At 41.8% G+C, this 23678-nt stretch overlaps 1 protein-coding gene across 2 annotated transcripts; it reads left to right on the top strand.

The window, feature by feature from the left end:
- Positions 1–690: 690 nt before the first annotated feature.
- LOC139623632 (BICD family-like cargo adapter 1) lies at positions 691–21326 on the top strand. Of its 2 annotated transcripts, XM_071481999.1 has the most exons (11): positions 708–1553; positions 2995–3210; positions 10870–10986; positions 11453–11464; positions 12614–12760; positions 12956–13135; positions 13273–13491; positions 15662–15805; positions 16365–16495; positions 17163–17283; positions 19749–21326. In XM_071481999.1, the coding sequence occupies exons 1-11, from the start codon at positions 1161–1163 to the stop codon at positions 19923–19925; spliced, it is 1857 nt and encodes a 618-aa protein (XP_071338100.1). In that variant the 5' UTR covers positions 708–1160; the 3' UTR covers positions 19926–21326. The 2 variants fall into 2 exon arrangements, with proteins under 2 accessions (XP_071338101.1, XP_071338100.1); XM_071482000.1 differs by lacking the exon at positions 11453–11464 and having other exon boundaries at positions 691–1553.
- The last annotated feature ends 2352 nt before the right edge of the window (positions 21327–23678 follow it).

Raw genomic sequence — 23678 nt, 5'->3', positions numbered from 1 at the left:
GACAGAGCAGAAGAGGAGTGGTCGTCGCATATGTATTACTGAGTTAACGTTAGGTATAACAAGTAATAGCCTTACCCATTCTCAAAAACCGACACTTCCGCTGACGTATTAGTTTCTGAAATGCGAATTTGTCCACCTGACTGACCATAATGCTTTGCGCTTTGAGCTCAAAGGCTGACACTTTGTGGCGCACCGTGCCAAAGCTGAGCACAGTTAAAGCGTCAGGACAGCTGTGTCAGGACAGTCAGGGAAGTGGGAACAACCATTTGTTTCTAGAAATCTGACAATTACACTAAGTGGAAACAAACGGGTCAAATTGACTATTTTTATGAGTAATGTTAGGGTAACATAAGTATAGGGGAAGTAGTTTTCTCTGACAGGTTAATATTCAATATAATAGCAATATATAAAACATGCAATTTAGATCCATCATTACATTTTTTTAAGTCTTTAATGTAAATAATTGCATTCATGGGGTTTAACGAAACATTTTCCAGTTTTACCATTTAAAACACGGCTACTGCATCGTTCAGGCAGCGGTGTGTTCTTCTTTCACCTCTTCACGTTGCTCATTTACTGGTTGTCACAGATGTGAACCACCAAAATATGGCGCTATCGTTTTCAACCAATGGGCTGCCCGTTTGTAACAGCTTGCAGCTGGCGTCACTACCGTGGCGGGAACGCGCATTCAAGAAGGGAATGAGGATGAGAAGGCATCGGGATCGCGCTCATCTGTTTGACTGGCAAATGCCTCCGGTGTAAGAGGCCGATCATTATGGGGGACCCCGGACCCCGAGACGGCGTGGACCCTGACCGACCGACCGCTACGCAGAGCTCATCGAGGCGGTTCATACCGGGATAGAGATATTTTGTGTGTCCAATAACATACAGACAGTCAGCTGCAGACGAGGCGGTGTTTGCTGGGATTCAATCAGAGTCAGAGTCGCGATTGGTAGGTTTACAAGGAGAGAGGGACGTGAGGAAACTGGAAAGAGAGCAGTTTACAATCTAACTGGATCCAGGTCTGAATTTGGAGAATGATGGATGGATTGTCGATAACAAGCCGGTCCGGTCAGCCCAACCCAGTCAGAGCAGGGTGGGTTCATCCGGAGTGAAATCAGTCGGCTCTTATCTGTTGGCTTCTCGTCCGCCGGGCGGCGATGTCCGCTTTCTGCCTAGACCTGCAGACGTCTGCCGTGGTTTCAGCACCACTGGAACTGGACAGCGACTGCATGGAGTCCCGGTCCAGCCCCGCCGCCCAGGAGCCTGGCGGCTTTCAGGGTCACCCGCTGCGGCACACCGGCTCTGGAGGCCTCGGTATGGCCTTGGAGGAGGAACTGGCCATGCTTACCGGGGAGCGGGACGACGAGGAGGAGCTGTCGGACCTAGAAACGCCTGCGGTGGGGCATAACGCAGACTTACTGTCGCTCTTCCGTCAGAAGGAAAAAGACTTGGTTTTAGCTGCTAAACTTGGCAAAGCGCTGCTGGAGAGAAACCAAGACTTGACCAAGCAATATGAGAAAATGCACAAAGATCTCAACGAGAAATTAGAGGTAAACTAAGAAAAGAAAATGATAATTTACTCAAGTTTTAATGCTGCCATAAGCCTCTTTCTGGTTTGTCATCAAAATGCTATAATCCTACAACCAAGTCTGGGCCTCCACAATGTAAACAAACTGTAGAGCCTCACTTTCGGGCTACCAGAGAAATGGGTTTTCACGTTGCACTATTCCTTTTTTATGGTGGTGTATTCTTGCACCTTATGTGCTATAAGCTGGGAACTACCCACCCAGCTGAAATGTGCTGGTCACTCTGATGCAAAGAAAGAAAGTGAACGTCTCTGTCTCTGTCATTACAGTGACCAACAACCAAGATAACAAGAGGTGTAGTACAGTCTTTGAGTTATTTCACACATCGTGTTTACAGTGAATGCTGTACAGTTGAGCTATTGTTCTTGTTGTTTTCAAAATCCTTCACACAAGCCAACACGTGGCCTGAGAAACCACAAAGACTAATCCTGTGGCTGTCTGGGGCCTAGTGTATCTACTGTACATCTGTTCAGCTCTTTGATCCATATTCATCCCCACGTAGCCGCTCAGAGAAATAAGCTGCCTCTTAATATCAAACTCTTCTTATTATTAATGTTGATACAGTTCCTGATGATTTTATTTTGTGGTCTTGTTTTGTATCTCTTTGATCCCTCCTTTTATTCGGGCTTTTACCCAGAGATGAAAACAGTGACCACACAGATGCCAGCTGCTTCAGCCTTGGACTTTACCGTAATAATCAACTCCCATCCAAACTCTGGCAGTTGCTGGTGGTGCAGTGCATCTGTTCACCGGTCATTGCCATCTAGAGAAAAGGAAGAACCATTGTATTATCTGAGCTGTCACTCCAGAAGCTAGGGACACAAAAGATTGTTTCAGTTTAAAATCTAAATTATATTCCAGATTGCACCAGATTCACTTTTTGTTTTCATTTTATATCACAGTTGCAGTTATTGTCACTGTTTTGAACTTTTTTAAGTCTTGCTGTTTAACAAAACTTCAGTTCCTGGTGTATGGTGCAGTAGTCAAACTTTATTCATTGTCAATGTCATATGTTTTCATGTTAATGCTACATGTTATGCCACGGTGATATCATAAGCACCACTTTTGCACAGAAGGTAAAAATTTAAGAATGGCAATTTCAGCCTTTAAAAAACAACTTGATTGTGCATTTATTGTTGTTATTTGTTGTTTATTGTTGTGGCGAGGGGGTCTGTTTGCCATCCCTTTCCACTTTTCTTACCTTCAGTGAAATATTTCCAAGGATTGAGTCCAACTTTCTCAGTCTGTTGAAGCACCAGCGTCTGTGTGAAGTCTCTGACTTTGTCACACACTCAGGGATTTCATTGGACACTTATGCTCTGTAAAATTAGGGCAATACTGTGCATCAAGTGCAAGCAAATCAAAGTTTAACAGCGTCACCCTCTCTCCCCTCATTCATATGCAGCACTTGGAGCAGGAAAAGCATGAGTTGCGTCGGCGTCTGGAAAGTCGAGAGGGGGAGTGGGAGGGTCGTGTGGCCGAGCTGGAGACGGATGTCCAGCAGCTGCAGGGTGAGCTGGAGCGCCACCAGGTCCAGCTGAGAGAGGCTGACAGGGACAAGACCAAGGCCATCAGTGAGCTCTCTGAACAGAACCATAGACTGCTGGAGCAACTCAGTAGGGTGAGCAATATCCATATGTGTGTGTGTGTGTGTGTGTGTGTGTGTGTGTGTGTGCTTCAGATGTCCTTCTTCAGATGGATTGGGCCAATCTGCATGGAAAAGTTAATTAGTCAGGGCTTTGAGTCAGTGTGTCACATGGACTTAATACTGCCTTAAACACCCATCCACCCTACTGAGAAACTTCTTGTGTGTGTGTGTGTGCGTGCGTGTGTGTGTGTGTGTGTGTGTGTGTGTGTGTATAGTATGTGTTTCTCCCTGGCCTGGCCTCGGGGCCACTCAGTCCAATTCAAGCCTGCATGGCTGACATGACATAAGGTGCTCAGCCAAGTGAAGATTCATCATCCCTCAGGGGGGAATCTACCTCCATTCAGCCTGTCTCTCTCTAACTTCACCTGAATTATGCCAACTCATCAATATAAAAGCGGAGCTTCCGGGTTTTATGGTGAATAATTTAGAATGATTGGACTGCACACTTATGCAATAGCACTACGCATATTGACAGGTAATTTGAGTGCAGTTATTATGACTGGCAGAGCAGAAAAGGTCTGATATGAGAGGTAGAAAAAGAGATTGACAGACAGAATAGACAGATAAATGGATAAGATACATACATACATATATATATATATATATATATATATATATATTTATATATATGAGGATTTGAAGCTTGAATATTCTTGCTGACGTGATGTACTGGACTCACATCAGGGCGAACTGAGATTGGCAGTAGATGCAGATTGATGGAGCTGAGAGCAGCTAGCTGTAGCTACAGCTGATTAATCCCTTGCTAATGAGCTCAAACACTTCAGTCTGCTCAGTCTACACCAAAACAAGGACACTTTTTCCATATAGACTATCCATACTTAATGTGATTGCTGTCTTGAATGTTACTGTGTTCTTGTTCATTTGCCCACGCTATGTCAAGTGTCAAAGTAATATGAAGTATCACTGCAACAATATAAAATGATTGATAATCATATTTCCTAAACTGTGTCTCAAGCTTAGCAGCTGTTAAGTCACAGGGCTGAACTTGCTCCTCACCCACAGCAGGACTACGTCATGCTACCTAGCCTGTTAGAGGGGTATATAGTCTAAACACCTGTAAGACCATTATATCAACTTAAGGGCTATAAACAGAGGCATCCCAGTGTTGTCAGCAGCCAGGTAGGCTGGCAGTGAGCGCAGAGACAACATTTCCATATGCCCAGAGCTGTATATACAAAGGTTGACAAGTCCGTACAGGCGCTTTGATAACCCCGTCAGCACTGCTGTCTATAGCAACGCTCACACTTGATTGTGTTGTTTCTCCTCCTGGGAGAAGATGAGATCTGCTGCCGGGCACACGCTGCTCAGGGAGGAGAAGGCTCCATGTGGCTGATTTCAACCCCCAGCTCGCTGCTATGCAGAGCAGCTCTCCTTGTTGTTTTGGTCAGATTAAATTAGCCTCCTGCCATATCTTGCCCCAACACCATCATTACATTGCAATCAAAGACTGTGCAGGACGGGTCAGTCGCTATGGATTGCAGCAGAAGCAGGCACTTAGCATAATTAAACTGCATTTGATTTAATTGAAACCTGGGTGTGGGGATCTATAAAGATATTCACTGGAAGTGGTCTGTATTGTGTTTTGAGGGAGAGCATATCTTGTGGTCTTTGTGACTCAGTGAAATTCATGAGACCTAATTGACTCCATCGATCCAGATCTCATGATTCAGTGCATTGGGCAGACAGAGGGAGACCTGCTGGGTAATAGAATAAATGAGGTCAGTCACAGTGCTATCTCTCTCTCTCTCTCTCTCTCTCTCTATCGTTTTATCCCTTTTTCTCTCTGACTTTCTCACTTTCTTTTCTCTGTCTGTCTGGACTCATTACTAAGCAATGGGCTGTGACTAAGTAACGTTAACTGTTTACAGCTATGATTGAATTGGGGGAATGTAAAACTGGAAACCCTGCAGTAGTGAACGGGAGGTCGGCTCTACCCATCTCTTGTAAAGGTTACCTTTTTAAATGGAACAGTCTCATTATGATGTAAATCGGTATATATGTGGACACGTTCCTCTGTCCATCAAATGATTATGAGCTTGTTATTGCGGTCCTTCAGCATACCTGCTGGAAATAGCATTTCAGAGAGTGGTGATTGGATAAGAGACACATCTGTTGAGCACCAGGCTCCATCCACTGCCTCTGGGCCAGCAATTACACATAAACAGGAGATGCAAATTAAAAGTTTAACTGGTTTATGGCTGCCATTACAACACTATGGAGGATGAAAAAAGACTTAATATCCAATAAATAAATACACGTTTAAGGTAATTAAAAGTATAATAAATATATGATGAAATTAATAGACATAAGAATAATCAAATCTATAAATGAAAAAATAGGTAATCACATTTTATAAAGGTAAAACATTTCCATCTACATGTATTTTGAGTATAGAAATGCATAAATGAATAAAATCAGAAATTGAGGAAACCATAAATAAATAAATATGAAAATAAAATAAATTTGTCACCTATTTGTTCATTTTCTGATTTGTTTAATTGTGCATTTAATTGTGTATTTATGTATTCATTACAGCATTTATTTAATAAATGAGATATTTATTAATCTGATTAATTTATCATTGTATTAGTAATTTTTCATCCTCCATATGTGACTGCAAACATTTCAGAGGGTGATTTCTCAACCAAACTTAAGTGATTTCATTTATAAGGTAAAATACTGATTTTTTTCCCCCTCCATTTATTTATGGATTCATTAATTTACTTATTGAAGAATAGGTATTTTTTTATCCTCTATATACAACTACACGGCTTTTCAGATTATGCTTTCCAGCCAGCCAAAGATTAGAGTAATAAAAACAGTACATCCCCCTCCTAACAAACCAGGAATTGGTTCTTAACAGAGCCTTCAATTGGCTGCAATGGGATGACCTTGAGAGGCAGGGCACACCATAGGAAGTGATGTAAGTCATGGGGTAAGATGCAGTGCTGAGGGGATTAGGCTATAATCCGTGCTAATAGCCTTACCATATGCATTCAGTCCAAAACCAAAACAACTCCTGTCCATACTCTACTTAATTAATAACAGCAGGTAACTTAGATATCTGGGCAAAGACAATCTAAAAATGTAATCTCCTGCTCTGTCACATATTTTCCTGGGCTGACACACATACCCCCTGTGGTTATCTCTCAGTGGGTATGCCTGTGTGTGTGTGTGTGTGTGTGTGTGTGTGTGTGTGTGTGCATGTTTGAGTAAATTTTCCAACACTAATGATAGAATGATAAACTATATTCAATGCACCTAGAGAAAATAGAATCCATTCATCGAGGAGCAGAGCCCAGGAGACGTGTGCTGGTCTGTGTGGGTCTTGAGTGTGAGGACAGCCAGTCTCCTCAAGCCTAATCTGATCAGAGTGAACTAGCAGGAAAGGGGCCTTCCTCTAATTACATTACTACACATGCTCAGAGAAGGCTGGGGATGCACTGACTCCAGCAAAAGTGTCTACATGCTTTATGGCCATGGTCAGTTCTACTTCCCTCAACCTCGAGAATTTACTTAATTAAAATTTGACAGCAGCCTCCAGTGACTCATCAAAGTTGTTTATTTGAGGCTGTAGAGGAGGAATAATTCATTTTTTTGATTTGTTATTTACACCACTTTAACAAGCGATGTGTAATGTGAATATTTTTGAATCATAAAAGCAGAAATCTGGCATCCTGTGTCGTGTGTGGCCTCAGTGTATCCAGATCACGCTCTGCACAGGATTTGGTTTCACTCCTCCTTCTACAACCTCCAGTCCCCGGGCATCTGTCCAGCCATCATCTTCGTTCACATCCAGTCACTGGAGCACATAACGTCTGCCTCCCATCAGCCCAAGGTGCTGTAGCTGGATTAGCTCTGTGATTGGTACATATTGTCACTCTGAGGATTTGTTATGCAACCTTTTGAAAGTGGGGTTGCCCACCCTCCCTGAGTCTAGACACGGCAGCGCTCTGTGAAAGTGACTAAGGAAAATACCAGAAGCACTGAGACCACAAGTTGCAGCTCTACCAATCCCACTTCTCCCTGGTTGCTATGACAACCAGAGTGACATGCAAATTGTAACTCCATGTGTTGTTACCATGGGAATGTGCACCACAGAATGGTACTAGGATAGAGATAGCTTGATGCTAGGTCGTGCCACCAAAGACCCACGATGCACCTGCAGTCGCATCTGCTAGATCATGCTCCACAGCCACAGAGCGCCTGCTACTTAATCAGCAGGAGGGATGTCTACTTTTCAAGTTTCGGCTCTCCTCCTCCTGACTGTTCAGCATTTTCTCAGGTAAATGTCAGAGTAAAGAGGCGGTGAAGGGACACGTCTCTCTGCTGAGCCCTGCTCCCTGCCAGTGCTTCTGTCGCAGCAGTCCGATTTGCCCCTGTTTGTCCTGTTGTGCTGATAACACTTGATCTGGGATATCTCAGGAATTCATGTGCAGATGACTATCTGCAAAAGCTGACAGTCTGCGGTCAACTCTGTGGTGTTTTTATATGAGCTCAGTGTGTCAGCTTGTTGGGCCGGTGGGTCAGATGTCACGTCACCACTGTGACCTGTCACTGCACCGGCCACCACTGACTGCACATCTGTTTCTCACACAGAGAAGACAGCATGTCACACAGAAACCCACATCTGGACATGGACACAGTAGCTGAATACACGCTGGCTCAGAGACATTATCTCATAGGAAAACAACAAGGTTAAATCCTGCATCAAACAGCAGTTGGAAGTTTGTTCTTTTTTTAAGTGATTAGAGGACAAGTGAAAAAAAAGTGTAACCACAGACAAACACATAACAGAGGATAAAACAGACATGTAAGAGAAACACAAAAGAAAGAGAAAAAACTAACAAAAAAACGTGTGCGTGAGACATAACAGAAGGAACAGAGGTTTTGCATGAATGAGGAGAATAATACACACATAAACACACAGCATCAACATAATTATTATTTCTTATTTAAGAAAAAAAGGAGCTTGTGTATGTGTGGTGGTGGTGGTGTGTATGTCTGTTGGCTGTGGGTGGGAACAGGGTTGGGGGGGCCCACAGCAAGGACAGGGACCAGATCGAGCCATTAGCGGGGAAAGCCCAGAGGTCAGGCAGCTGAGTGGTGGAGAGGGAGGCTGGGCTGTATTTGGCTGTATTTGGCTGTTGAGGCTTGGTAAAAGGCTGAGACAGCCTCCGGGTTACATACATCTGGTTATATTCATAGACAACAATTTTAGTTGAGCCATTCATATCTATGTGCAGGTCAGTCCTCAGTTATGAGTATCCAGAGAAAGCTGGGTTTTCCAGACCATATTTTACCATTAGTTCCTGAAAGCACTTACGTTTCCTATGTTGGAATACAATACTTTCAGCAGTGACACCTTTCTCTTAGCATTTGTTTAACCTGCTTCGAGTGTCAACCTTTTCAATATGATTCAGTCATCAGTCAAGCCCAATCAGTTATCCATTCACTCAATGTAAACCACACTCATTAGGTTTTGTGATTGAAAGCTTAACTTACACGTTTTGACTCATTCTGATTTTGTAAACTCCATCACTATGTTAAATAAACGGTTGGAAGATTTCAGTCAAGAATGACAAAAAAATCCAGATCCAGGCACTCAGTAGGTTCAAAAAGGTTAAAAGCCTTTATTTATACAGACTAAGCATTAAAAGACCAACACAGTCAAAACTGTAACATTTTCCTTGTGGCCTTTAGAAGCAGATCCAGCATATAGGTAGTTCATCTTTATGTTTTTGAAAGTGTTATAATTAGTAGAAGTTATTTGCAGCCAGGTCTAATGGGTGCACAGGGAAGGAATTTAATTTTCCAGTGTGGTGGAAATAATTTAAGCATCATTATGGTAATATTACCATACCAAAGAGGTTATTTCTTTATTTAGTCTATATTTCCATATATTATGGTTCCCACTCACCGTAGCCTAAGAATTCATAATGCCTGAATCTCAGTCCTTTCTGGAGTTACATTGCACTGGGAGGTGGATGATTAATTGATTCAATGTAAGTAATCAAAAAAGTGTCCAGATAACCCTCGTATTAGAAACATTTTATGCGAGGAGAACTTTGGGCATGCATTACTCTTTTGACATCTTTATAGTCAGTTTTTTAACGAGCCTCCAATAAAAATCACACAGAGTAGTTACAGTGCTTCCATCGTGTTAGTTACTGCTCAGAGCGAAGCCCCAGAACGATGCAGCTGAGGCAGAGTCATCCTGGCAGCTTGTCCTTTCCAGAGACTCCCAGCAGAACACCGGCACAGGCTACAACCAGAGTTACCTAAGGTCACTAGTGAACTGAAGTAAACTAATGTATCTAGACGACCAGTTGCTGAGCCTCTTCAGATCTCTTTGGGTTTCTTGAGAAGCTGCTGCAGCGTGCAGTGCCACCTACAGGCTGCAGTTCATGTTGATGCAATAAGTCATCTTCATTTTGACTCAGCACATGGTGATTAAAAGACAAACGTGAAAATTATACTGATAATTTGAATTCAACATGTACTTGCTTTAAGTTTTTTTTGTGATAACGGAGCCATGTATATACACCATGTTTACTCTCCTCAGTGCACTGTAAAAAGTGAGTCATTTTTAGGATTTTACTGTTGCCATGGCAGTGATGATAATGCGAACGGTCGCTTCCTGAGTGCAGCTCTATGCTAATGAGGACCAGCCAGGCACTGTGTAGTCTGATCCCACCTGTCCACTCAGCTCGAGTCTGCTGTTGTGCTGGATTACACAAATACTGAGCAGTGGACTATGCGGCTTTTGAAAAGGGCCATGACATTTGAGGAACAGCTATCAGATGCTCCGTTTCCAGGAACAGAGCAGGGAGCATGACTACATCAGTAACGCTGAGTTTGTTGTGAATATCAGTTTCTTTATGCATCTCTATACATATGTGTGTGTGTGTGTGTGTGTGTGTGTGTGTGTGTGTGTGTGTGTGTGTGTGTGCTTACACTTTCTATCAGACACCAATGAGTCACCTCAGTATCTTAGTGAGTGAACACAGACTAAAGAGCTGCTGTGCAATGTTACTAATCTAACTGAACAGTTAATGTAACACTTTAACAACGTGTTGTTGTGTCAACATTACCAAGAACAATAATTAAAGGGGAGGTCCACCGACTCCACACATTCAGGTCTGTTTACAGGTCTACTGCATATGTGAAAAAAAATGTGTGTGTGTGATGTCTGCTAAATTGCCTCAAGTGATGTCACTTGAGTCAACATTGGTTGGGACTGAAGTTTGAAAACAAAAACAATCTGGGCCTGGGGGAGTTTACCAGACCTGATCCTCATATCTAGGCCACATTAGCTGCTACTAGCATAACACACCTGAATCTCCTGACTGAACTGTCAGTGGTCAACTTGCACTGTGGGTAATGTAGGCACCAGGCTTTGACAAAGAAGGACAGCACGTTGAGAAAAAATGCACCTTTCTTGTTTCTGCTGCATCGATTTTGACAGTTTGTACTGTCTACTGTGAGACTGACATTGTTATAGGAGAGCAATGTTAATCACTGGAATACTTTTAAAGCAATAACAGACTCATTCAAGGCAAACATTGGCTCAATTTTTGTTATATTCTGTGTTTGTCTGTGTGTGTCCAGGCTGCAGAGGTGGAGAAGCAGCTGTCCACTCAGGTCCATTCATTACGGGACGACTTCAGGGAGAAGAGTATGTCTACAAGCCAGCACATGACACGACTAGAGACTCTACAGGCTGAGGTGAGCTGCTATCGGTAGCATTTTTCCGTTATATATCACTTTAACACTGTGTACAGTAGATTGAACTGTGCCTTTTAGAGTGCACACAGCGTGACCAGTCACCCACCAAAGATAGAGATCAGTTCTATCTGCTAAAATAATATTGCTTGTTTGTAGTTATTGGGTCTCAGCAAGAAGCCTGAGTGCCTAAGGTGACAGCTAGGGATTTAACTTCTGTACCATTATTCTCATTGGTCACAGTGGCTGCTGTTTGGCAGAAGTTACATCCTGTCACTTTAAAGTTGGAGCTCCTGGTGATAATAAGTGAAAAATCCCACTATAGTAAAACACTTCTTTCAGCTGGAACTGTTTCTTCTGTCAGGGAACCTCCTCTTAAACTTTATCTTTTCCTCTCTTTCTGTGATCTTTATCTCTCTCCTCACCCATTCCTCCTTCCCTCACCCTCCTTCCGTCTTGGTTGGAGCAGCAAGGGCTAGAAGTGAGTGGTTACCGAACGCCAGACTGCATGCTGCATGAAACATCTTGTAAAGTAATAGAAACAAGGATTGCACCATTATTTGTCTTTGAATTTACAATTGCTTCTACTCTGTCCGGTAAGATTAGTTGAGACATGTGATCCAAATAGGATCTCATGTTGTCACAGGAAAGGAAGACAAAAAGGAAAGGAATTTATATATAAATTAAAAAATCCATATCTGACATCCCCATATGGCAATCCCTGTTTCCTGAGATTGAGCATGAAAAACGTGCTTGGTAATCAGAGCATGAGATGTGTTGTGATGTCAGTTGTGTTCATGTATGATATCAGCCAGATGTGTTATGTTATGAGCAAAGGTTAGAGCATAACAACAGCTGAGATTTCCCCGTCACTGCTCTTCAAAGTCAGGCAGAAAACACCAAGACTGCAGAGCCTGCGCTATAATTGGGATAAAAGGCTACTGCTCTATATTTAGCTGAGATACTGCAATGTCTGGGTGCTCCCACTTTTCTAACGCTTTGCCTCCATATGACATGTGCTGATGACTAATGACTTTTTGCCCTATTTGTGTAAAGACAGAGACTATAGCAGCACAGGAATACTCTGAACCTGGCAATGCAGATGCTCATATGGTAGTGAAAACAACTGATTCACATGTAAGCTCCTGTGCTGTGAAGTAGGTTACCAGATGTAGGTCAAACGCAGGAGGGATAAAAATGAACAAGAACTGATGTTTGTTTAATGGGGAAAGCTGCTCAAGCAGCTTAAAAGAAAAACTATTCACTAGGAAACAGTTGTGTCGCTGCAATGCTAGCCTTCAGTGGAAGGCCGTTACATAGCCATCGTAAGGAGTAAGCTGATACCAAGCAAACATATCACCAAAACATTCCTGAAGACGAGGGTGGCAACTAACGCCTACGCCTGTGCTAGGCAACAAACATTCTTCAGACCAGTGGGAGTACTTTTTAATCTTGTGTAAGAGTCCAGCTTGCCTCAGAGTCAGAAAAACAACAAAATTTATCCTTTAATGAGGTCCATAGCTGCCCATCTGTCCGCTATCGACCAGGAAATCTGAACAGTCCACCGTTTCTCGACTTAATGCCTGTTTCCTGTGGTCTGGTAACTAACCGGTGCTGTTTGACATTTTAGATTAAGATGCTTTCGGAGAGGAAGATGGAGCTGGAGCGCCGGGTGCACGCAATGCTGGAGGAGAACGAGCTGCTGCAGAGTACAGTGGACGACCTCAGAGAGAGGACGCTGGTGTTGGAGAAGCAGTGTCACGAGAAGGACCTACAGGTACAGAGACATGCATGACGGACTGTTAGATCTTTGAGGGTAGCTACTGCCTCCGTAGATGTTGTACATTTATGTCTGCAAAGCCATTTTTGTGTTTACACGCTAAGATTTGTCCCTCAGATAGTCAGCACTTCTGTCAGACCTCTGCAGGTTTTCACTGTTAAGTCCCAGTTTTGCCTCCTTTGTCGTGTCCAGTTGCGACAGAGCCAGCTGGAGCTCCAGGAGGTTCAGGTGTCCCACAGGCAGCTCACCGCGCAACTGGAGGAGCTGACAGAGGAGCACAGCCTTCAAAGCCTCACCCCACACCCGTCCAGCCTGCTGTGTGAGATCGAGCAGAGCATGGAGCAGGAGGAGCAGGAGCAGGAGAGGGAGCAGGTGGTTATTGTTATCACTATTATTATTATTATGACCGCAGGATTGTGTTTCATTGACTGCACTCTTAATTAGTTTTATCCCACTGTGAGCACCAGGCAGATGGGTAACTAAAAGACCCCCCCCATTTGTCTGTTTAGTTGCGTCTTCAACTGTGGGAAGCCTACTGTGAGGTCCGCTCGCTCTGCTCCCATCTCCGGGGGAACGATGTCACAGACTCGGCGCTGTCCACTGACTCTTCCATGGACGAGTCCTCGGAGACGTCCTCAGCCAAGGATGTGCCTACCGGCAGCCTCCACACCAGCCTTCTGGAACTACGGAGGCTAACACAGAATCTGCTGGACGGCAACGAGTCCACGGTAAAGAACAGCACACTGACAAAGTAGCTTCTCACTTCAAAAAAGGGAGGTAATGCCTAATTTTAGGGGTCCCATCATTTGAGCTGTGTAATTTGGTATTATTATAGTGAAAATAGAGACAATGGTACAAGACAGTGTAATAAGCATCCACTTATTTATTTTCATTTTTAAGCAAAGAACCAGAAAATTATATAGTAGTCACTATATATATATCACAATATTTTGTCTCAATGTCTCAAATTGTTCTATAAATTAAATGGAGCAGTACGCTGTGGCAGACTGAACAGGTTCTGTAGTGGGCTTATCTCTGCCTGCCTTCTTGTTGTCACTGTTTCCTGCAGCTAACCAAATGATATATAATGGAGACTCAGTAAGCCTAACAAAACCAAAGTCTATCAAGAACTTAATCACTCAGCCAAAGCAGGAAATGAGCTGAGATGCTGTTGCTACTCAGTCACTTGACTTTGGATACTTTGCTTTAAGTTCATACTTACACCAAGACAAATATATGCAGACTAACTAATCAGTTATGTCTGCATACGTTTATCATCTGCAGCAGAATTAGACACTGAAGAAAAACAGAAAGAGGATTTTATTTCCAAGTTAAAAGTTGCACGATACACTTTTCTAAACCCATCGGATTTCAAAAACTTGTAGCTGCTTCCTTAAGCTGAACGGCCATGACAGCCATGAGGTTACATGGTTGTGTGGAGTTTTTCAGAAGTTGGTGATTTCCAAAGGAATTTCTTTGAAGTTTCTCATCCTACTGACTGTAACGAAAATTAACCAAAATAAATATTGGTTCATTATTGAAATGTTTGTTCTCAGAATTAGTGAATGGTATGCCCGCATGTTGACACCTGATACAGTTTTGTACATTCAGTTGACATGCTGACATTGTAATTAAGCAATTTTCTTTTTTAATGCTCCCAAATCACATAATTCCCTCCAGGAACCGTACTGCATGTCAGTTCCTTTCTAGAAAATTAACAGCAAACTATAAAACCCATAAAATAAGGTGTTAACAAAATGGATACCTATCCTCATAAAGTTAATGATGTACCCGAGTTGAAACAAACTGCTCAAGAAATACAGCAAACCTGCTTCAACAGGATACAGCCTCTGTGGGCTTATTGTAGACACACACTATATTGAACTATGGACAGAAACATATAATGTAAGTGCATACACAGTGTGTGCATGTCAAGGTTATAGTAGTTTTAGATTTGATTTTTATTTTTATTTTGCTTTGACTTTTTGTTTTAAATTTTTAGTTTAATTAGTTTTTAAAGCAGGTTTGCTCATTTAGTTTTCATTTTTTGAAAATGTTTAGTTTTAGTGTCGTTTGTATTAGTTGCAGTGTTAGATTTTGGTTTTTTTTTTGTAATATGGGGCATTTGTCAGGGGCGACATTCAAAAAGGTCAGAAAACTTGATCTTACCATGTAAAGTGCCTTGAGATAATATACAGTATATTATTACAGTATATATTTGGCACCATACAAATGAATTGAATCATCAGGAAAATTCAACTGGACACAACAATAGCAGAACATAAAATGTAGATCTGGGAACAAACATGTAAACAGGCGACGCATTAGGCAGCTTAAGTGTGAAATTGGTGTAATTCTGCTTCTGAGGTGAGATGCAGGTCGAGTCAACCTGAGAAAAAAACATGAAAAAACTCCCAAACCCAACAAACTATGGAAATCCAACTCATTTAGATGAAACAATTCAAAATTAACTCATCATCGAACTGGACTGCCCAGCACTGGTCGTAGGTGCTGCAGCTCTAGTGCTCATCACTGCAGTTAATTAACAATAAAGTAATTAAACTGTTGTTCTTGACTTCATTAATACAGTGACTGTTTTTGACACTTAAAGTGGTCGTACACTGAGAGCCAATCAGCTCTAAGATACTGCTCCATCCACACAGCCAAAAAATAAAGAAAGATTTCACATCCACCCAAAATATTATAGGCTTATGTATGAAAGAAACTGACAGAGGTTTTCTCTGTAACTTTAGTTTATTTATGTATTTTTTTTGTGAAGCCTTGTTTTTATTTTTTACTTAGTTAAGGAAAATGTTTTTTTACATTTGTTTTTCATTACTTCATTAGTTTTATTTAACAATAATAACCTTAGGTTATTATGTTGTTGTGTGTTGAAAGGGCTCGCGGCGCAGTGATGAGGAGGCTCTGGAGGAGCAGGTGAGGAAGCTGGGAGAAGAGCTGAGGGAGGTCAGAGAGCTGTTCGAAGCTGAGCAGGACAAAACACGCAGCAGTAAAGAGGAGCTGCTGCAGCTGCACAATCAGGTACCGACTCCTCTCACATCTGTTTGGTGCTCACTCATGTACACCGTGTACTGTATGCGCACATTCACGTTGATGAAAGTAACAGTCGAGCTGAAGACAGAAGTCTTCACACCGAGGCTCTGCTGCTTATCATATGAAAAGCAAAGTGTCAGACAGAGCTCATTAATTCAAGATCACAGCAGGTCTTTCTTGGTGGAATAACATTGCATTAAGAAACGCTCATGTCTTAGAATAACGCTTGGAACGCCCTGGTGCTGCTGATGTAGTTCCCACCTGTTTGAGAGCCAGTGTGAATTTGATGTATGTTGTTTGTAATGTAGGACGTTGTTTTAACCTTGTTTTCTTTCCGTGAGGACAGCTCACTTCCTCCTGTGGGTTCAAAACATCTGACATGATAGTCCCCACACACGGGCCACTTATTTTCCTGTTGAACTGGGCCAACTAAATATCACACACAAGCAGCCCTCTGTATAACTCTGCCACCAAAGCCTTGAAGCAATCTTGCATTTATGAGGCCAGTGTCTCACACATCTGTTTTATTCTCCCATGTGACCTGCAGATGGCGCTGCTCTCTGTAGAAATGTGCTCTCTGCGGGAGGACAACAAGCGGATGAAGATGATGGCTGAAGTCCGAGAACCCAGCGAGCAGCTCCAGAGTGCAATCAGAGACAGAGATGACGCCATAGCCAAGTAGGATCACAGCACATCCTTAATGAACACTGCATTACACTGATGCAGTTATAACTCCTAATAATATTGTCACGAGTAACTATATAGATGTAGAGGAATGTAGCCGGCTTTCCATGATAAATAGAGTCTCCTTATAATATATGTAAGCCGTCTTAATCGACTCTCATCAACATCAACATCGGCTGACACTAGGGAATGCACTGCCATCCCTAAAAAGATGATACGATAGAGCAAGTCAAATGATGCCCCTTATTTGGGAGAGAAAATGAAACTTTCTACCCACACTGCTTATAAACATTCATCACAGCCACTTATACCCTCTACACTTGCTGTAGTTGTGTGCACACAAAGTTTTCCTGTGCAATTAGGGATATTTTTAACTTTTCTCACTTCCTCGAAGTAAAGTGATTAAGAGAATATGACTGAAGTGCTGGTGTGTTAAAAACTGGCTGCTCATGTTTCCTCCCCCGTCAGACTTTTTCCCAGTCTTTGTGCCAGTTAAGCTAACTGTCTGTGGCTTCATATTAGCTTTATATGTAACTCTCAGTGAGAAAGTAAATTTCTTCTTTAAGGAGTCTTTCTACATCCATCACCATGTGAAGGGTTGGGCTTTGTTTTCCTCTGTGCTCGTAGGAAGTCTCTAGTTTCTCTGTGTGTGTGTCTGCAGAAAGAAAGCAGTGGAGATGGAGCTGGCCAAGTGTAAAATAGACATCATGTCTCTGAATAGCCAGCTCCTGGACGCCATCCAGCAGAAGCTCAACCTGTCGCAGCAGCTGGAGGCCTGGCAGGTGGGTCAAAGGTCACAAGCAATTTATTAGTAAAAGCCTAATAGTCCTGTAGTATTTTGGAACAGCTGTTTTAAGATTGTTACACAAAGAAACTGTGACTTTATTGTATTATATAACATCTGTAAGAATGAAATGACACTAGTAGAACAGTTTGTCCATGTTCCTTCCCTCCCGTCACTTGTGATCAGTGTCTGTATATTTAACACTTTCAGAATCTGTGCACATACACTAAACCACCCAATTAACTTCTGAGGGTGTATGTCCGCTGGTTGGGATGGGATGGGTGTCAGTAAGGAAACATATTACATATGTACCCTGAGGACACTGCGTGTGTGTGTGTGTGTGTGTGTTCCCTCCCTCCCCCTCCTCATCCCTAACTAGCAGCTCTTTCCTCTCTCTTCTCCGTGCCCACAGTTTGCCTCCTCAGGGCTCTTTACTGTTTGGCTCTTGTGGTTTCTGATCTAGTGGCCTTTCTCAGCTTCCGTACCACCCTTTCTCCCCTGTGGTACCCCCCCTCCTGCCTTAGAGGTGAGCCCGAGCTGCCCCATCTCGCCATATCATCCTGCACTAACCCGACTACGCCATGCTGAGCCATTCCATGCCACGGTTAACTGACTCAGGAGAAACGCCCATCCAAGCTCTTTTTCTCTCTAAAACCATCAACCATCACAGAGAACCATCCAAACCACCGCCCTCTGTCTACACCTCCCTGTCTCCTCTCTCCATACACCTGTATTCCCCACATGAATGTTTTTAGGAGGTGGGTCACTGGTCACCTTACCTGTTCAGAGATGACAACACAGACATCAAAATCACCCCTGTATCCCCTGTAGATCCTAATGCTTGGGTGATGCACAGTTATATCTATGCTACTTTATGTTGACTGATATTCAAAGTAAGAGGACAAATTTTTTTATTGGTAAAATAACAAAACATGGAGGGAAGAAGACATGGTGACATGAAAAACATAAAACATAATAGACAAACAGTTACATAATTGGATTTGGTAGTGTATGTCATGGGCCTTTGGTATTTATGGTGAGAGGTTTTAATAAAAGTCTGTGGTAGATCATAATAATAATAATAATAATAATAATAATAATAATAATGATGAATTTGTGAATATATTATCATATTAGTGTGTATGTATGTACATATATATACAGCAGACTATATAAAAAATAATAATGTTTGTAACCACTTATAATCATTACAATCTAATCAATACTATAATTACATAGTAAAGGAATACTTACTACTTACTTTCACCATTAAAATGGCTCATAGAGTAAAGAACTGAGCAGCTTGTCATAAACCCCTGTTTGCTTTATCTCTCAGCAACTACTAACAACAAACCTGGAAACTTTTCCCATCCCTTAGTGTTTGGGGCAGTTTGGAACAGTGAACAGTGAATCTCAGGTGCTGCAAGATGATTAACGGGACAGGAAAGCAGAAAAAATTATTTGTGCAGCACAAAGTTATGTTTCTGTCAGATTTATTGGTATAATTACTGGATAATTTTGCTTCCGCAGGCCAATACAAGCTATTCAGATAAATTAAACTGAGAGATATAAAAAAAGATATATGTCTACGCCACACACAGATCATCAGGAAAAATCATCTAGAAACTGACAGTGAGAAGCCAGAGGCCCTTTCCCTGAAAGAGATTTGACTAAAATGTCAATCACCAGCTGCTCTCTCTCCTAATGGGATGCAGACACTGGTGATTCAAAATATGATTTTAATCATATCTAAAGTTGAATAACCAACTGTGTAAGCAAAGCAACTGATGTGGTCCTAGAACTCCAGGAGGCCTGCGCGCTCCCAGCTAAATGTGCTTCAGCTGGATTGTGTGTCATGTAATTGAACATTTGTTTGGGAACATGCATCTCTGTGGGCAGCTGTGGTTTAGGAGACAGAGCAGGTCGCCCACTAATCTCAGTGTTGGCGCTCAGCTCCTCCAGCCCACATGTCAAAGTGTCCTCAAGCAAAACACTGACCTCCAAATTGCTGCAGATGCTCCTGGCAGCACTGTACGCTGCGGTGTGGAAGTGAATGGGTCAATTAAGTGCTGTAGACATGTAGTCTAAAGTATCAGCTGATATCATAAGTGCCTATCAAAATCTAATCTTCATTGTTTTAGTTTTGTGCTTCTTTTGTACAAATTCCTAAACAAAGGTTTTAATCAAATTACTGTAGATAATCTGGAGCATGCTGTTAGGATTACTTGCTATGTAGAGGTGGAGCTGATACACAGTCTCATTTCTGAGAGATATTTGGCATCAATAAGTGATCTACCAGGGGTGAGGGGTGATTGTGGTGTCTCTGTAGTCAGCACCTAACAGGTAAATTGATCAATGAATCCTATCTCCCCAAAACTTCTTGTAATACCCCACCACATTCCCCTCTGTGTGTGACAGTCTCTCCTGTCTTTCTCTCATTCACGGCTCTGTCCTTGGCTTTAGGATGATATGCACAGAGTGATTGACCAGCAGTTGATGGACAAGCACCAGGACGAGTGGCGCTCGGCTCCTTCCTCCCTGTCAGGGCCATCGAGGGCCCACGGCGGTCAGTCCTCCAGACGAGCTCACCGCATTTCCGACCGGGACAAGAGACTTTTCTCTTTTTTCAAAAAGAACTGAGCCCTGCTGGACTGGCCCTGGGCACAGCAGACAGACGAAACGAGGGACAAGGAGGGAGTGACATCGTAGTACAAGGGTAACAATACAGCCAAAGACGGGCAGTGGCACACACTGAGGTTTGGGGGGGGTTCATTTTGCACTTTATCTGTACCATTACTCTTCTCCTTACTGATTAATTGGTGACTGCTGACAGTGAGAGATGGAAATATAAGAACAGGACTTCCCCAGAGGCTTTGGCTTAAGCCCCTCTCATAGAAAAGCTCCTGGTCTTACAGAACATGAACAGGGTCACAAAGTTTACCTCCAAAGAGGAAGGTTCCTTGTAGTGCCTATGACCATCTCTACTAGCCCACTGCCAACTCTGTAGAGAGGGGAACACTATGTACAAACTCTCATTGTATGCATCCCAGTTATCAGGCCAAGGAGTCTGGGGAAAGACAGGTGGGTATATGGGACATTGCAGGATCATGGGAAAAGATGAGGACAGTGGGACAGAACGGTCCGTCAGAGCAGGATGATGACCAGAGCAATGAAGCCACAGCCAACCTACATGATCTCTCAGGTTTATTCATTTGTTCAGGGGATGTTCAGAACATGAAGCAACAGCTTTATGTGTCCGGACCATGGTGTACTGTATATCTGAAAAAACAAATGACAAAAAGAATGCTTATTTTTCTATTGACAGCCATGCAGCTTTTTTAAAATTTACAGTGAGTATTTGCCACATTTTCATGTCCCAAACCCAAACTTTAATCAGAGCGAGATGAAGAAAAACTTTAAATCGACACTCCAGTAACTTACTCACTCACAACAGAGATATTAAAACTGCACTAAACAATATTTTTATATGAAAAATTGATCAAATAACTATGTGTAATTTAGTGACAAACCCACAGAGAATGGTTCCTAGACTCTGCAGTTCAACTTAGCTCTACAAAGCATTTTAGTATTTTATTAGTTCATTTCTGTTTTTAATTTTTTTACAGCCACAACTTTGCAACTGCTCAGTCTCAACACTCACTTCAACCCAGCAGCAGGCAGCTCTAATAAACCCACAGCGTGATGCTCTCCAGCACCCAGCAGCAGACAGACAAAGGCAGTGATCTGCTGGTGAACACAGTGGAGCATTTAGCAGCTGAAGAGGCAGATATATTGGCCGTAAAACCTGTCCAGAAACACAACTCCAATCATTGCTAATGTTGTGCTGTGACTGCTGTGATGTGTGAACAGTTATTTGCTAAACAACTGTAAAAGTTGAAATTGGCCTGTGCTGCATTTACAGCCAGTATTGGGCAGAAAAATCAGTGTGGCTTGAAAAAAAAATATGTTCAAATTTTAAGCAGCAGAGGCCGAGACTCCCTGCCTTTCAGTCCACAATATCAAGTTCCAGTAACACAGGATCCTACATATATCCCATAATGCAACCAGTACTCTCTTCATTACACCTCTCCTGCCTACATCTCTCAGGTTTTGATTTGATTTGATTTATTTGCACACATAACATTACAAATACATTGTACATAGTTTTTTTATAAAGTGAATGTGCAGGTGATGTAAGAAACCCATCGAGGGTTTATGTTAAACCTTATCTCAAATAAAAAATTCAATCATACAAAATTAAAGAAAGAAGAAAGAAAGAAAGACAGAAATAAAAAAAAAAATAATAATAATAATGATAATAATAATAATAATAATAGTTACCATTTTGATTATGACTCCTGTTTGCCCCAAAAAATCACATCAATATGATTAAGTTTCATGTATCATTGAGTCTGAGCAGGGCGGCAGGATCCTCCAATCAAGAGAATGTATAAAAACCAGCAGTTTTTATTTGGATCTGTCTCATGTCCATGGCTGAGGCCTTCATGTTCCCCTCTGACATCTGAACAAACCTGTGGGTGGCTGAAGTTATTGTCCAGGCGGTATGTTCCTCTGCATTCACATTATATTTAACATTTAAACATTTATTCTTTTTCAAAGAAAAAGACACTGTCTAGCATCATCCTCATGATGTCAATCATCTTCCTAGTTGACCAAATTTTCAAAATGTTTACATCAGCTTGAGAAGGAGGGAGAACGACTGTGTGTAGAAGACTCATCAATTGTCCAAGTCAATCAATCCAGCTCAACAATAATAACCTGTTGAATTTTGATACTGTTGACGGCATGTCGGTGTACAGAGACTCCTCTAAACTTCCTCTGCAGTGGGCAACATCTGAGCTGCTTTGGTTCACCACTAAAAGAAAAGGTCTACCTCCATTCTCATTGCTTCAATACTTCATGGGCACTTTGATTTCTCAGCTGCCGGGCTTCCGTTTTAGGCAACATATCTGTATCTCCATTTGTAAAGCACTATGTATTGACCTGAAATCTCCGAGCATGAATGATTTACAGTGTGGCACAGTGATGTCTCATGTCTGTCTGCGTTTGAACTCGCGTCTAATGCAGCTGTGCAAACCTATGCAGATGTCTTCTTGTCATTTCAGCTGGTTGTTGGGAAGGATCAACCCAAAGAATGATTTTTATAATAAAAAAAAAGCTGAATAGGTTTGGATGAAATCAATATATTTATAAGAAAAAATGCATACATTTTGAATGAAAATCTTTTTTTAGAGAGAAATATACCTGTACATCGTTATTTGTAGGCTCCTTTTTTCATGTGTGTCCTAACAGTGAGCAGGAATTACACTGGTGAGTTGGACATAATCACTCATACATATGTTTATTTGACTGTTCGGGTGTTGGCAGGCAGTAGAACTGGCAGGAGAAATTCATGAGCACTTCTATGTTCTGTCCAAATTATTCACCAGAATGATGTGAGAACTGCAAGAAGACTCATGAATCTCAGATTTTAATCCAAGAGTGCCCAAGAAAACGTAAATTCATCACCCAGTTCAGTGCAGGTGACAGTTCTTAATGCCACTTTCCAATACGTCATCCTTTATAAACAGTTTATAAGTTGTTAATAGTGGCTTTACTAATGGTTAATACATTGTTTACTACGTATCTATAAGATTTAATAGGAAAAACTTTGAGGCTGACAGGTTGTGAAAAACCCCTTGGTCTGTTGAGTTATTTATAAAGTCAACGGTTTGACATGTCTTATGTGTAAGTGAAGGAAACTGGCTGCTGGCTGTAGCCTTGTATTTATGCATGAGAGGTATTAATCTTTTCACCTAACTCTCCATCAGAAAGTGAAGAGGCGGAATTCTCAAGATGTCTAACTATTCCTTTTATTGTCATCAATAAAGGGCATCAAATATTATGTCTTTAGTTATTAATGTTAATAAATCATTTACAAAGGGCCAAAGGTTTCTTAATCAGCCAACATCAAAAGCTGAAAGTCGTCTGTAAGTCTGTGAAGAAGTTTTGGTCCAAACGCTCTGTCGTCCTTTTCCAGGAAATGAGAGGTCAAATGATTCACTGGCTGAGATGAATTAAAGAGTCAAACCGAGTGTCCTGCTGGAGGAGGTTAAACACCAACCTTAAGAGATTTTTCTATTTTATATTTAACCTTTATTTAAGCAGGAGAGTCTAACAGAGATGAAAAACCTCTTTTTAAAGTGTCCTTTTTAAAGATAGGCAGCACTAACAGTGAGTAACAGATCAGACACATGATCACAAAATCTGAATTCAACCTAAATGGTACTTTAAACAACCCAGAAGTTACTGTATCTAAAACCATAAAATAACCAGGACCAATCCAAAACAATAATGTAATGAGACTAACACTGATTCTAAACCTCAAAAAAC

The sequence above is a fragment of the Trachinotus anak genome, unplaced genomic scaffold (genome assembly GCF_046630095.1).
Source record: "Trachinotus anak isolate AG129_WGS33_773 ecotype Australia unplaced genomic scaffold, CSIRO_AGI_Tana_v1 ptg000008l, whole genome shotgun sequence".
In the NCBI taxonomy this organism is placed as follows: Eukaryota; Metazoa; Chordata; class Actinopteri; order Carangiformes; family Carangidae; genus Trachinotus; species Trachinotus anak.
Note: the sequence above shows the minus strand (reverse complement) of the source record. Positions and strands in the feature narration are given on the sequence as shown.